This window comes from Labrus mixtus, chromosome 9 (assembly GCF_963584025.1).
Source record: "Labrus mixtus chromosome 9, fLabMix1.1, whole genome shotgun sequence".
NCBI classification, from domain to species: domain Eukaryota; kingdom Metazoa; phylum Chordata; class Actinopteri; order Labriformes; family Labridae; genus Labrus; species Labrus mixtus.
This window is the reverse complement of record NC_083620.1, coordinates 5757270-5772031: the sequence shown is the minus strand read 5'-3', so window position 1 is coordinate 5772031 and position 14762 is coordinate 5757270. Positions and strand designations below refer to the sequence as shown.

Below are 14762 nucleotides of genomic sequence, written 5' to 3'. Positions count from 1 at the left end.
GCATCCCATTCAGCTTTGCAATTTAAAGGGCCGTGCTGCTGTCCATATTTTCTGCTCTACTGTAATACCTCCATTTTTTTGTCTCCTTCACTCACACAAACACCTTTTATCCCACTGGACTGATCCGTGTGTGATTGTTCTGACACTCTCCTCCAATCACATTTGTTTATTTTTACTCTGAATCCTAGTGTCGCCGGGCAGATTGTGGCTGCCAAAATCACTTGAAATCACCCAATGGAAAATAAACCTAATGACCTCGGTTGCCTTGCCAACTTCTAAAGACACTGTGTGTGTGTGTCTGTGTGTGTTTGCGACCGTGTGTGTGTCACACTAATGGCTATATAGAGTTGTAGTTGTTTCATTTAAGTCAGAGTTATGAAGTGTTATGGAGGCCTTTTAGGTTTTAACCTCCCTTGGCAGCCGTTAGGATCTATATTACAAAGGTTAGAAGGCTTCACAGACGCTCATTTTTGCTTTCTTTTTTGTCTAGTGCATGGGCAACACTCGCACACCCACACACACACACGCACACAAAACTACACACACATGAATGGAGCTGCACTGGCATTGGCCTTTTATACGCAAGCTATACTCAAATTTAATCAAAAGTCCTAATGGGTTCTATGTGGGACGTTCCCTTCTGTGTGTGTGTGTGTGCGTGCGTGCGTGCGTGCGTGTGTGTGTGTGTGTGTGTGTGCGTGTGTGTGCATGTGTGTGTGAGAGCAGGCCAAAGGGGGCCTTGGAGGCAGCAGCGGTTGATTGGAGGGCACATGTGTGTGATGTGGCTGAGAGATCAAACACACACTCTTGACGAATGTGAGAGCGGAGGGGGCAGCGCTCCTTTTTCTCCGCTTCTGATCAAGGTTGGGCTGTTGTCGGTTCATTACACACACACACACACACACACACACACACACACACACACACACACACACACACACACACACACACACACACACACACACACACAAAACACACTCCTTTTTACAGAGTGAGTCATTGACAGTAAGATTACTGGTCAAGCACATTTGTATTCCGCCACTTATCTATATTTGTGCTGTGTGTGTGTGTGTGTGTGTGTTTGTGTTTTGTGTGTTGGTTTGTGCGCTTGTTGCCAGTAATGAGGTCAATCTCCTGTGTGGAGCTAAAACCTCTGTGTGTCTTTATCTCCGTTACATGGGCAGAGGATTACTCTCATCACTCTCAATACCACTTTCACTCTCAGCCCTCTTCCACACTCTGCCTCCGTCACCGCGCACATTCAATACTCGCTGCTTCTCTTCGTACACACTCACTATGTGATTCAGTCAATTAGTCCCATGCCTTACCTGTTTAGACACCTGTTGTGTGCACACTGAGGAACTATCAAGTTGAAGACTTAAATTGTTTAGTTTTTTCAAATGGACATACTTGGGTTGACACTGATATGAACACTGACACCCTGGCTTTAATAAACTTAGTCAAATATCAAAATCAAGTTTTTAGTTGATTGATTTAGTTGATTGATTTAGTTGAAGTCTACAGGGTTTGTACCTCACCTATGATGTGTAACTCAGTCTGTATGAAACGTTGACGGTGGTCTCAGTGATGTCAGCCACTGTTTCATGAAGAGGCGTTTTGAAGCCCTTCAGTGGCGGTTGCTATTTTGGAAATGGAGACTCTACCTTATTTTTCGGCCAATCTAGAAACCAAGAAGTCAACTCGACTCTAACCTTAACCCTTAACACAGGAGTTTGTTCCTTGATTTGACTATATAATACAATCAAATTATGTTGTAGGCAGGCAAGTACACAGTTCTGCACAAGAGAGGGAAAGGAAATCAATTTTGAGAACATTTTCAACTCACTTAAAGCGAGGGTCGACAGTTTGTTACAGAAGCAGTGTTTCTATTTTTATGATGTTTTTGAAAATTGCTTTACTTTATCTTTTCTGACGGGACACAAATAAATTCCTCTGACAAAAAAAACAAAACAACAAAAAACCTAAAATTAAATTAAATCTAAGCCCTAACCCTAGGCATGTCATTGGGACTGAATTAAAAGACTGGATGTCTGACCTGCATGTATTTATTTTGGCATTAGCAGAGTCGTCCACAAGCTAAAGATGAAGAATTAGCAGCACAAGAATGGCATAGAAGGTTATTTCTATGTTTATTGCTCAGGACATTTCCAAGTTTATCTTACTCTGGGATTCTCAAAATCGGCCTACCGCTGCTTTAATGAAGTTTTGCATAGGGCAGTCACCATGCTCTACAGCTTCCCCTTATTACTAGCATGTATATTTTGTCCAGCTTTTAAGAAAATAACTTCTTCCTGAATTTTGCGTCATATTTTATTATCAAGCCATTATGTTAAAGAATTGAAGTGCAACACTGGGTGCTAACAAGCGGCCAGTCAAGTTGTAAGAAGTTGGATCTTCCCAAGGATAGATTGAGGCAATAAAACAAATCCATACACACTTACAGGAACTTCATAAAAAAGCGTCTTCAGTATGGTCATCTAACTGGCTCTATGTTCGGCGTGCTGACTGTTTTGGTCGATTCCCTGCTTGTCTGTTTTGGTCGATTCCCTGCTTGTCTCTCTCTACTTGCCCTCGTGCACCTTTTCTGTTGTCCAGAAGCACACAAACACACGTGTCTGTCTCTTTGCAGTCTGTTTCACCATAATTGCTAACACCCCCCTGCCCTCTGTTCACTTCACACATGACGTGGCCCACCTTTTCATCCATCTGTCGGGACCACTGTGTGTGTTTGAAAGTGTGCACTGTGAGCTGTCATGCGAGGCTGGAGCGGTGTTGATCAGCGGGCCAAGCCGATGGCATATGGCCATGTCCTGAGGTGCTGTGGCATGGAATGCAGGATAGCGAACTGAACGGACAGGAGCCTGTGCACATGGTTGTGTGGATACTGATGTGCCAACATTACATATGCAACTCATCAAGTGGAGTTCTGAACACTCCATCCTCTCCTCCCTCGTCTCCCTCCTTTTGGTACAAGCTTCTATAATCAGTGCAGACCCCACAGATATATCTCCATACTAAGTGTGGGAGGAGTTGTCTGTTGAGTATGTAAATGGGATCCTCTTGGTCTTTCCACATTGTGAGCTGTCTAATGCAACTCCTCCAATCAGGGCAGCTTCATCGTGCCAGCTTGGACAAACACCAAAAGCTTGTTGCTTCAGGAAACTATAGAATAAATGCCAGGGACCCTTAAAGCTGCTTGTCAGGATTCAAGCAGGTACAAACTGGAATAAAGCATCATTCAATCTCGGAACCCATCGTCTTGCGTCTGACAACAACATCACCTCTGGGAGCAACGGCAAACTTTTTCAGGGCTTCCAGTGTAGCCATTTAGAGTTAATAGACTACCAGCTGAGACCTCCTTCTCTGTTCTCCATCGTTTAAAGTCTGATGAGAAACTTAGACGAGAGAATGAAGTGGATTTTGAGAACTGACATCATGATGGCTGCCCCATCCCATGCGTCTGTTTGGAGAGTCTGATGTAGGCCTACTTGTTTGAATGTTTTGAAGGCAAGCTGATTGACCAAGTCCAAATTATCGGCATCTGTGCAATGTGTCATTGCCACTGAACAGCGACAGACATGCCTGTCAAACTAACAACAGACAAGGTCTAGTTAAGCTGTTGATTTAAAACCTGCTCTTTTTTCTCCCCCTGATCTCAGAATGAATAGTAACAGTGTATGTCCCAAACATCAAGTCATTGCAGACAACCTGAGCTCTCTATTAACACTTACTGTGCATAATTAATTTTGTGAACAGTGGCGTTCATGACATGGCCGGTTGTGTGTGCGCATGATATCTGTTTCACCTTTAAAAATCTGGTGTCACCTGTCAAAGTTTGTCAGAAAAGCTCACTACAAAAACAAAAAAAGTTTAAATGTATTCACTGAATGTGGTGAGACTGAACCATATGTTAGAGATAGTGTGGATGATGATAAAAAAGAGTCTGATCAGAATGAAATGATGGAGACTTGCAAAGGAGTCACAACATGTTTAATGATAAGAATATTTGTTTTCTTAATTTGAGCTGTTAAAAAAGAGATTGTTTATCCATTGTCCTGAATACCCAGATCCAGATGTGGAGGTACATAGTTAGAATTTTTAACACAAATTAAGGGCCAATTTGGGGTTTTAAATGTGTAATGGAAAACTTCTTCCAGCCCACAGACAGTCACATTGTTTTTGTGCAGTATGCCATTGTTTATTTGAAAGCTGCAAAGAAAAATTAATTCTGGCAACCAGAGAGCTGTGTGTCACGATTATGACACATTTATATTTCAGGAGGGGGAGGGGCTAGGGGTGGGGGTGGGGGGGATTTTCACATACAACTGACTGAAATGATGATCTCTGCACATCATATCTCATATTTCAGCTCAAATTATTTTTATTTTACATCTGTTTAATAAATTACTGGCATTGTTGTTTTTTTTTCCCTGCCTGAGCGGTAGTGGCCGCGGTGATTCATTTCCTCTAACCTAATGCAGATTGCTGGTCCTTATTTTAATCCAGTGATTTGACAATAGCAGTATTATAATGACGCTTACAAAGGGATAGAATGTGAGAGCAGAGTAAAAAGGGAGAACATTGGCATGGCAAGCAGTAAAGACTTAACCCCTGCTCCTCTGTGTTGTGGATTAAATGCAGCCTGTTTACTACGAGCCGGGGTTTGGGAGAGAGGATTAAGTGGTCTCTCACCTCTACAAGAACAGCTCCGGGATTGTCAGGGGATAGAGCCGGTGCATTAGGACCTGCTGCTTATCATGCTGCTCACAGAGGGAGCGCCGAGGATGTGATCGCCCAACATGTCGACTTGACCTTCCTTTAATTAGGATTTAAGGAAGGAACAGAAAGAGTCCTGCTCTGATTTACAGATATCCTGTGTCACGGTGTGCCCAGACACAAGTTTTCTAAAGACTGACAACAGCAGGTGGCTGATAAACCCTCAGACAGGATTTTCTTCAATGTCTCAGGGAAACATCTCAAAAATTTCTACAATTACTTAGTATTTGACCTGACCATTTCTAAAGCAGCTTTCACACATGCTCTGCACTCCTGAAAACTTTCCAACATTGCCAAGGAGGGCTACAATCAAACATAATCCCTCACACTAGAGGCAGATTGTACCTGCAGTTTCTAGTAGGAAAATTCAGTGTGAAGTCAGGATGATGTCAGGGTGAGTCGACGTGTGAACGCAGCAGGTAAAAGTCTGGAACATTCAGGACAAGCGAGTGGGCGGGGCGATGACGCCGTTCACATTAAGCAGAGTTTCTCTGCTTCATACTCGTTACTGCTCGCCTCAGTTGTCAGTATTCTAACAGGTTTCTACTGTTGTGTTTGTGTTGCTGAAACCTCCTTCAAGTCGTAGTGACATTACACAAACTGAAGACTCCTCCTCTGTCTAAAGACATATTTGGACATTTCTTAATTTTTACCTGTCATCTAAGAATCACCTCAATGTAATATTGAATCCATAGTTTTAACTCACGTTCCTAATTGGGAAATGTAAACTTGTGAATTTATATTATTCTGAAAATCATAATACAGGAAGTCCCTTTGGTTACTCCAGAATTCAGACATGATCTTTTAGCACCAACATCTCCCCATAAATAAATTCCTGTTCATACTTCTTACACAATCCTTTTTTTTTGTTTTGCGGAAGTGAACTTCTATTACAGAGTAGTTTTCAAACATTTTAACACCAAAATCAACTGTTTATCCCTAAACAGATATTGTAGTGTGTTGTCAGACGGAGAGCACTATCTCAGTTGCAAAAAATAAATGACAAACATATCTGTGCAATTTAGACGGTGTGCAGGAGTTTGCTTGCAACTGTTTGGCAATTGAAAAAATAAATTGCCAAATACTTGGTGCTTAGGACTCATATTTTAGTTGCCGTGGTATTGAAACAGGTATCGATGATTTTTGATCTTTAGCAGAATCTGTTATCACTAACACTAACATGTGTCTGTTTTAAATACAGTAAGCTTTAAAAGGTGTTATTTTGAACTAAATCCTTGTACCTAGTTATTGTATAGCTCTCTTTTTTAGGAATGAAAGTCGATGAAACTGAATCTGATCAGTCAAACGGTGGTTCAGTTACGGATATCTGAGTCACAGCTAGAATGGAAGAAGGGAAAACAGTGATCATTTTTTTCATGGAAGTCGAAGCTTAGAAACATGAGGACATGCCTATTGGCAAGGTGTGTCTGTTTACATGTGTTCTTGGGCTCTCCTCTGCAGAAACAATGTGGAAAGAGTGTGTGTGTGTGTGTGTGTGTGTGTGTGTGTGCGTGTGCGTGTGCGTGTGTGTGTGTCTGCATTTATGTCTGATGTCGTCTCTGAAGCTTGTCAGACATGCCATACTAAACTCACAGAGCCTCAGAGCCTTTGTTTCTCACACAGCAGGGCTCAGGGTCGATTGCCAGTTGTAGAGCATTATCAGCCTCCCTGTGTTGGCCGCTGTGTGTGTGTGTAGTGTGTGTGTGTGTGCAGACATGCTCTCAGCTGAGGGAGCTGGTTCACGGGCCGGTCAGAGCCGCCTTATTTCCTTTTAATTGACTTAAGATGGGCAAACAAGACCTCAGCAAGCACACGGTACCCATTACACGCACACACATGAAACGCGCGACGCACACTAAGATGCACACTAATGAAGCACACACTGATACACGAACATGCAGCCACAAATGCTCCTTGCTTGTGCGAGCTACTTTAACAATTTGAGGAGGGTTGTGTTTTCCCAGTCAGCACAGCACAGCAGACCCGCCACAACCTTCATGATTAGCAACATTTTTTAGTCACATTGAGGTCTGATGATGAACACGTCTGTTTGGCTGCTTTAACCTCAGGCCGAGGTCATGATCAGAGAGCAGGCGGTTTTGTTTAACAGGAGACCGTCCTGCTGCAGCAGATGAATAATTTCAAGAAAAGTAATTAGACGTAAGTCGTCATCACATACGCACTCCTTGACATATCTAGATCATTTCAGGAGGACTGCTCTGGATATTCTACTGACCTGTCTGTTAAGATATGCACCTCCTGAGGCAAGAGGAGAAGTAGCAGACTAAGCATTACAGTCCGCTGTAAGATGCTGTAATGAGAATATTTGCCTTAAATCAATGCTACGTGTAGTTCAACAGAATCACAATATCAACAAAACAGCAGAGAAGAATAAACTGATGAGCAGAAAACATAATGCAGCCGTTTAATTAAAGGCACAGAGATCGTAGTGGTTGTATACAGACACTCTATGCACCGTGCAGCAGTCACAGTATATAAACGTCACTCCCCCCTCCTTTTGGCCTGAGGTGAATTCTCCGGATAGTATCCTATTGCTTTCTCACATCAGCCCACTAGAACTTGCTGCGTATCAAATATTAGGGGGCTGGCAGGAGAAACTCCAGGTGAAATAAAAATGTTGCTGTCTGCGTTCACACATACAGCTCCTCCGGCAAATAGGAGTTTTTCAGGAGTGTTCTGCGAGTGTGAAAGCCAGACTGTTGTTTAAACTGTGACAGGCTATGAAAAACAGTATAACACATTTTCTCCCACTGTTTGACCTCAGACCAGCAGAAGTCACAAGTAGTTGTCTAACCCTCCTTCACCTCAAATGAAGACTCCATAACTCCCTAATATAATAGCAATAAGAAACTTTCACATATTCCAATATCCATCAAACTGTACTACTAAAAAAGAGAAGAGAACATTTAAGTTGCTTTTTGGCCTTTTTTTTCACAATATATGATCACAATTACTTCCAGCTGATAGTAGTTGTGATGATTGTGTTGTCTTCATGCATGCATGTGGCTGAAACCTTCATATTTCTTTGAGTTGTTTGTATTTGTGTGGTCCTGCGTTGCCCTGCTCACCTTCCATGTGAAGAGTCACTTGTCTCTGTGTTTGCTGATGCAGACATGTTAAGTTACCAGTACATGTGCCTGTGCTCAAAGGGTTTCTCTAACACCTTTTATTACCTACCAACAAAATAGTTACACAACATATCTTCTGAAGATATTGGTGAATGAGGCCCAATGTCCATTTTGATTTAAAGGAACAGTGTGCGACTTTTTGATCCAGTAGCTGTCGCCCTTGAGCACCAGCATTAAACCAAAACAAACTGCTGTTTGGCGACACCTCTATTCTAAATCCTCACCTCCAACTCCTCACCACTCACGTTCACATGTAGGAGTTATCAATTTGAACGCACCATAATTAAGAACCATTAAGCACAAGCGGCGGACTAAATTGTCCTTTGCTCGAGCTGCAATAACCTGTGGCCTGCATTGTTGTGTTAGCAGGCTAATGTTAGCGCTCTTTAGTTAGCTTTTAGCTTCATATTGCTCCTAAATTAACACGTAATGATCGAGATCTAAAAACACTTACATGACATCCAAATAAGTAGTGAGTACAGTATGGTCTTCTTCTTTTCTCTAGTTCTTGTCTAAAACATATTTTATACACAAAGCCGTCCCGTCCATGAATACATGATGTAAACACAGCTCCGACAACAGTACAGCTGGCTGGACTCATGCTTCACAGTCATTGTAGACAGTCAGGACTCAGAGACACATTTACACAGGATATACTTGATCTATGATATATTTCTGTGTAAAATGTTGCACATTCTTCCTTTAAACCAGTATTTTAAAAACCTCTGTCCAGTCGAGGGTTTTGATTCCTTTTTGGTTCTAATCTGTGTCCAGACTCACAAACACATGCACTGAAAAACTGCTTTCATAAGCTGCATGCTTCACTCACTCATCTGCCTCTCCCACCAGTGACATGCATGCTGAGGAAAAATATATGTGCCAACAGAGTCATGTACACACACCTATTGATGCCCAAGCAGAGATTTAAAACCCAACTTTTTTATTATTTTTATTTCTTGTTTGTCTCCTGCAGGTTATTCCTAAAAAAAAGAAGCTCCTCGCTCTGCAAAAATTCCATTTCAATTGATTTTTATTTTTTGCTTATTTTTCCTCACAAGCATGTCAATCATTTTCATTCCCCCCTTCATCCATCCATCCGTTCCTCCATCCATCCTCCCCTCCCTTCCTCACCACCCAATCATTGTTTTATCATTGGTGTGGGAGAGAGAAGAGGACAGGCGAGAAGAGGAGGAGGAGGAAGAGAGGAAGATGGCCTGCTCTCTACTTGTTTGTCTCATTTTTTTTTTACAGATTTAGCTTCTGCCGCCAATGTTGCATTGATAATAATATATCAGAGTTTGTAATACACATACAGTATATGTGAAAAAAAAAGTCAAAGACAGGTGACTCAGGAGCACTGCACCCAAGGTAGGCGCGACCTTTAGCTGTGCTCAGCTCGGCAGGGTGCAGATACGCTTTTGCGGCGCGCAACACGTAGACAATGAATTGGTTTGAGAGCGGAACATTTTTTTTGTCATGCTTGAGCCAAATACTGGTTTTCAGGTGAAGGTAAAAGCATGACGTGATTGAAACAAGATAAAAAAGACACGCTTAAAACCACCTAAAAAAAAAAAACAATTAAGAAGAGAGAACAGAGACAAACTGTTTTAATATGTTAACATGGAAAAGGCTCAAATTTGCATGCCAACATATTATTGAAATGATTGTAAAATATCATAATTTTCCAAGTAAGTTAGTTTATGACAAGGTCAGGAGGTTTACAGAGCCAAAAGTTCCGCCTCTCTTTACTGGACAACAGAGAGTGAAGTAAAGTGCACCAGGCTCAGCTGTCTTCTCTCAGTACACAACAGTTTTTCTATGGAGCAACTCGCACAAACACACACACACACACACACACACACACACACACACACACACACACACACACACACACACACACACACAGAGCATGTGCCCTTTAGGCAGAGAATAAAGCCTGTATTATACAGGATGGGATTGGATACAGGGTCACATTATGACGGAGGAAGTGCACAAGTGCAGAAGTGAATACAGAGGAGCAGTGAACATGGTGTGCATACGGAGCTTCAATGACACTGTTTCCTTTTTGTTCTCCTCAAACTCTCCATATTAATATGCAAACTGAAGCTCTGCAGTAATGCCCGAGTCTTTGTCTGACCGGTAGAAGAGCTCTTCAGTGAGGAGACTAGAAATATCTCCATCATACATGTTTAGCCAGTACTCGTCTTTTTAATACACTTTACGCAATGATGAGTGACAAAAGGTTTGTATTTGTGACATGCTAGCAGGAAATTGAATACAAGTTACACATCACCAGCAGGAAATGCTTTATTTATAGCTATTTAAAGCTCCTGTAAAGAGTTTAGCTGGTTATAAAACCGACTGAAATTATTCCTGATTCCTCTTTATGAGCTACAAAAGCAAACAAGAACATCAACAAGACTTTTGATTATCTCTATGTTGTTACTTTTAATGCCTGAAATGCTGCACCGAGGGTGATTATTAACATCAGGCTGCAGAAACAGACTTTTTAAAACATTTTCCACAGAACAGATCCGCAGCGAGTGATATGTTCCACTGTTTATTGAAGCAGGATAAGTGTTTATGACTTATGCTTGTACAGGACACCTAAACACACAGAAAACACATCATTACTGGCAAGAAGCTTATCGACAACAATTTGGAAAGGAAAAAAAGTAGTTAATTTGATATTTAAGAGCCTTTTTATTGTCAACTCTGATGTACATTATTGCATGAAACCTGCAGTCACTCAGTATTGTCAAAGCTCAGTTTGTATTATTGAGCACAGGAGCATATTTGATATTTAAAAGTTTACATAGCAGATCATTGGATGATCTACAATAACTATAAATCATATCCGCTCTCTCCTGTTATAATTGTGTTCAAATAAAATCAAGACTCTGGTTAAAAGCTCCGTAGGAACTCTGCTTTGAGGTCCATTTGATGGTTTTAATTTACCAGTATTTACCCTGTGTGTTAAACTCCTTAAAGTTGTGTATATGTTGAGAAAAATGTAAATAATGCCGTCTGCCTGTTGTCTTGTTTCCAGTGAAAGTCTCCGTTGTGAATTAAACAGTACATGTCTGACCTCCAGCTGGGAGTTTTGAAGTATATGCCTGGACTCGCGTGCACACAGCCACCCACACTCCACCATCTTTTCTCAATCGCAGCTCATTTCAGCATTACACCGTGTACTTGTCTGTCGTGTGAGAGGACAAAGGACAACCTCACATCATGTCGGCCCCTGGCACACTGTGTTTGTGTGACCGCATCCACACGATGGAGGCCAGGAACGGTGTTTATGTGCATGTGTGTTCTCTATTATTTATACATATGGATGAAGGAGTGTGTGACGGTGTTCTATGGGGTCTTTGTTTGGGCTAAATAAATAAGAGGCTGTGTGATGTACAGACGCACAATCGGATTTTGCCTTGGTTCCTTTTTTAATTTTTTTTGACTGATTATTGAACACACTTTACTGTCACTTCATTCTTTAAAAAAATGTAAATACTTTAATAATTCTGGTTTTACACTCTGTTATTTAGAGACATGCTTCTCATGCACAAACAGGACCCTGTGGACATGCATTAATGGACACGCTGCTACACAGGCAGTGCACCAGAGCTGTTGGGATTTCAGTGCCTTGCACAAGGGCACCTCGGCAGTGTCAATTTCCATACTTTGGTCCACACCGGGACTTGAACCAGCGCCCCTCCAGTTCCCAACTCAAGTCCCCGCAGACTGAGCTATTATACTAAACAGAGGTTGACCACAAAAATGTCAGAATTCAACATCAGTTCAAACTCTTAAAACTGGTAAGTCTAGACTTGGGCTCACAGTAGTGGGTTATTACAGACGTGATATAAAACTTTGAGCATGAAGCCTGATGTTCCTCTGTTGTTTCATCAGTGATAAACGACCTGAGTGTCTCCTCACTGCGCTGCGTGTAATCTCTGAGGAAAAGAAGAAACTTTAAAGAAGTGTATAAAAGCACATAAATATATGGAAGTCCATAAACACACATTATGATAAATTGAGTATAACAAAAGGACAGACTGTAGGCCTCTTTGGATGCAACATCACACAGAATGGTTAAACAATAACAAAACCATTACTGCACTTCTCATTTCTGTCACATGGACCACAGTCTGCATCCTAGAGGCCTGAAAACCTGAACCCTGCCGACACCGTGCGTCCCTGAGTTCACATTTCAGTGTGTACAAGTTGGCGTTTCTCTCGTCTCACAGTTTGAACCATTACTCTCCACTTTGTAATCAGCTCCAACAATTATACGCTCGCAGTGCGCCTCTGATTACTGTCCTGGTGTATTTTGGACTGTTTTGGGAATCCAGAACAAACGGATCCTGGTCCCAGCAGAACTCTGGGTTACACACATTTACAGTAACCTCGTCTGTGTGTGTTTGTGTGTGGGTTTTTTTGATCGTTTGAAGTGCTCATTCCCCCCAAATTACAGTGCTGCCATAATGAAGTATTACCATGCGAGCCCAGTACAAAGAGGGAACAGTAGTGTGTGTGTGTGTGTTTGTGTGTCTGTGTGTGTTTGTGTGTGCTGGACACTTGAGGTGAAGGTTCAAATTGGATGCCCGAGCAAAAAGCATCTGCCCACCCAAAGAGTGTGTACGTGTGTGCAGAAGTATGAGAATAGCGTTTGTGTGCGATGCAGCCCCACTGTGCCGAGGCGAGTGTTTTTGTGTGTAACAATGCGTATGACTCTGAGAAAGGCGGTTGCGTGAGTGGCCTCCCAGTTGTGTTTCTAAATGTGTGGATCCACCAGCCAACTGTGACGACGCTCACTTTGAGCTCACACACACACACACACACACACACACACACACACACACACACACACACACACACACACACACACACAAGCACGCACACACTCAGAGGTGCGGGCGTCTTTGGCTGCAGGCTGTGCTGGCCTCACCTCCGGCCTCCCCGGCCTGCTGAATGTTGCATGAGTGCTGGCCGCCTCATACATAGTGCATCAGCACAAACATGCCTTGGATGATATACATACTGCATTGGCACCTGTGCCCGCCCTCGCTAACAAGCATGCAATCCATTTTTCATCAACACATGCGGAGGGACGGCTGTTTGAGGACAAGAACGTAGGAGGTGGTAGGAGGAAGGAAGTGTGTGTTTGTGCTTTTGTTTGTTTGTTGGAGATTGTCTAGCTTTCCTTGTTTTATCTCCTTTTGGCTCTCAACTTTTTCTTAGTTTCTTTTGTTTTTGTTTTTGCAGTTACTAAGAGTAGACTTTAAAAGTTTAAAAATACATTTTAAGTTTCACAACCTTATTGTTTTTATACCAACTGGGGATGCTCCGATCCAATACTGACGTGAGGCCGAAACTAATTCAGTCAGTTTTAATGTTTATGTCGCTGTGTGTTCAAATATTTCAAAGGAAGAGGAAGCTCCTCTGCATGAAGGTACTGCATGCTAGCTCCTCCAGAGAGTTTCAAAGCTACTTTAAAAAACTACAAGTTAAGTTAGGAAACCAAGTGAAGACCAATGTTGCCTTGGAAACATCATCGACACAGGGTAGAGTGCAACTTGTTGATTACACATAGGCTTTGATTGGTATATATTATTGGCCAATTCCCAAGGCCTTCGTATTGTATTGCAAGGAAAAATGTTTGATTGGATCATCCCTAACTTTTACAATGGATGAAAAATGTTAAGAGTTTTACCCATTGTGACAAACCCAGAGCTGGTTTTAACCAAACTCCTGCAGCCTTTTAGCCTGTTATAAGGGTTGTCGAAATTGGCAATAATAACTTTCATTTATGATAGAAAGTATTTAAAAGCTTTAAAAAAGCACCCAATGTATCTCTTTTCATAAATGTTTAGTTTTTGGATCGAGATATTAAAGCTGTTTTGTAGTTTTAAGTGTGCAAACGGGCAGTAAGTCAGCTTGAATTCCAGTTACAATGTAGCATTTAGCATTAACCTGTACAAATAATGATTGACTGATCGATTAACTTATGATCAAATATATGTACAGCAGGTGCAAAATGGTGCTGATTTTAGGTAGACAGAAACAGAGCGTAAAGCAGTGTCAGTATCAACCCTAGAATTACGACTCAACAGAAATGCTAATGTTGCTGTGTCAGAAGAGTTTTTGTAAATTGGTAACTTACTCAAAACACTTGACCAATACACCTAATTAATTGCCTTAACATTCAATAAAATTACATTTACAGCTTGTTGTTTTGCTCTGAACTGGTTTTAAAGTCAGAAAATACTTCAAGTTGTGTCAGGCAGCTTCTGAAGCCACATGTCTGCCTCCAGCTCCATCCAGTAACACATAAGGTGCTGATGATAGCAGCCATGCTGTCACTTTTATCGCTATCAGCTAACATCACTTGCTCCTGGTCAGTGACCTATCTAGCTTTTCACATTGTAGCTAGCGTGCTAACAGTAATGGGGCCAAGCACCCTTTACCAAGTCTCCCCAGCAAACGCCAGCCTCTCCTAAATGAAAACCATTCCCCTCTGCCCGCTTCCGAGCTCTGCTGAGGGACGGGAGCCGAGGGGTCAGCAGCTGGTGGAGGATATGGCAATTGTTTATGAAAATGCTTTCTCAAGCCCACCAAAAACACACACTCGGGGGGGAAAAAAAAATCCTCTGTCCCTGCACAGCCAACAGCTGGGAAGGGTTGGGAGTAGCCTGGAGGCTGGCAAGTCACCCCCCCCCCTCCACAGTCCAGATGGGGGAGGTTAGACTGAGGCTAGCTGCACTGCTCCCCTCGCCTCCCTCCACTTCCCAAACTTCCCATTCCCATTAAGAGGAG

General features: G+C 42.2%; 1 protein-coding gene across 3 annotated transcripts in view; it reads left to right on the top strand.

Moving 5' to 3' along the window:
- Window positions 1-14762, top strand: part of bcas3 (BCAS3 microtubule associated cell migration factor) — a 337447-nt gene that overhangs the window by 176122 nt on the left and 146563 nt on the right. The window contains exon 24 of one of the 3 annotated variants that reach the window (XM_061046081.1): window positions 8920-9401. The exons of the other annotated variants lie outside the window; for them this stretch is intronic. Coding sequence (XP_060902064.1) covers window positions 8920-8930 — 11 coding nt within the window. The 3' untranslated portion in view covers window positions 8931-9401. Of the gene's footprint in view, window positions 1-8919; window positions 9402-14762 lie in introns of those variants that run through there. 3 annotated transcript variants of the gene reach the window in all.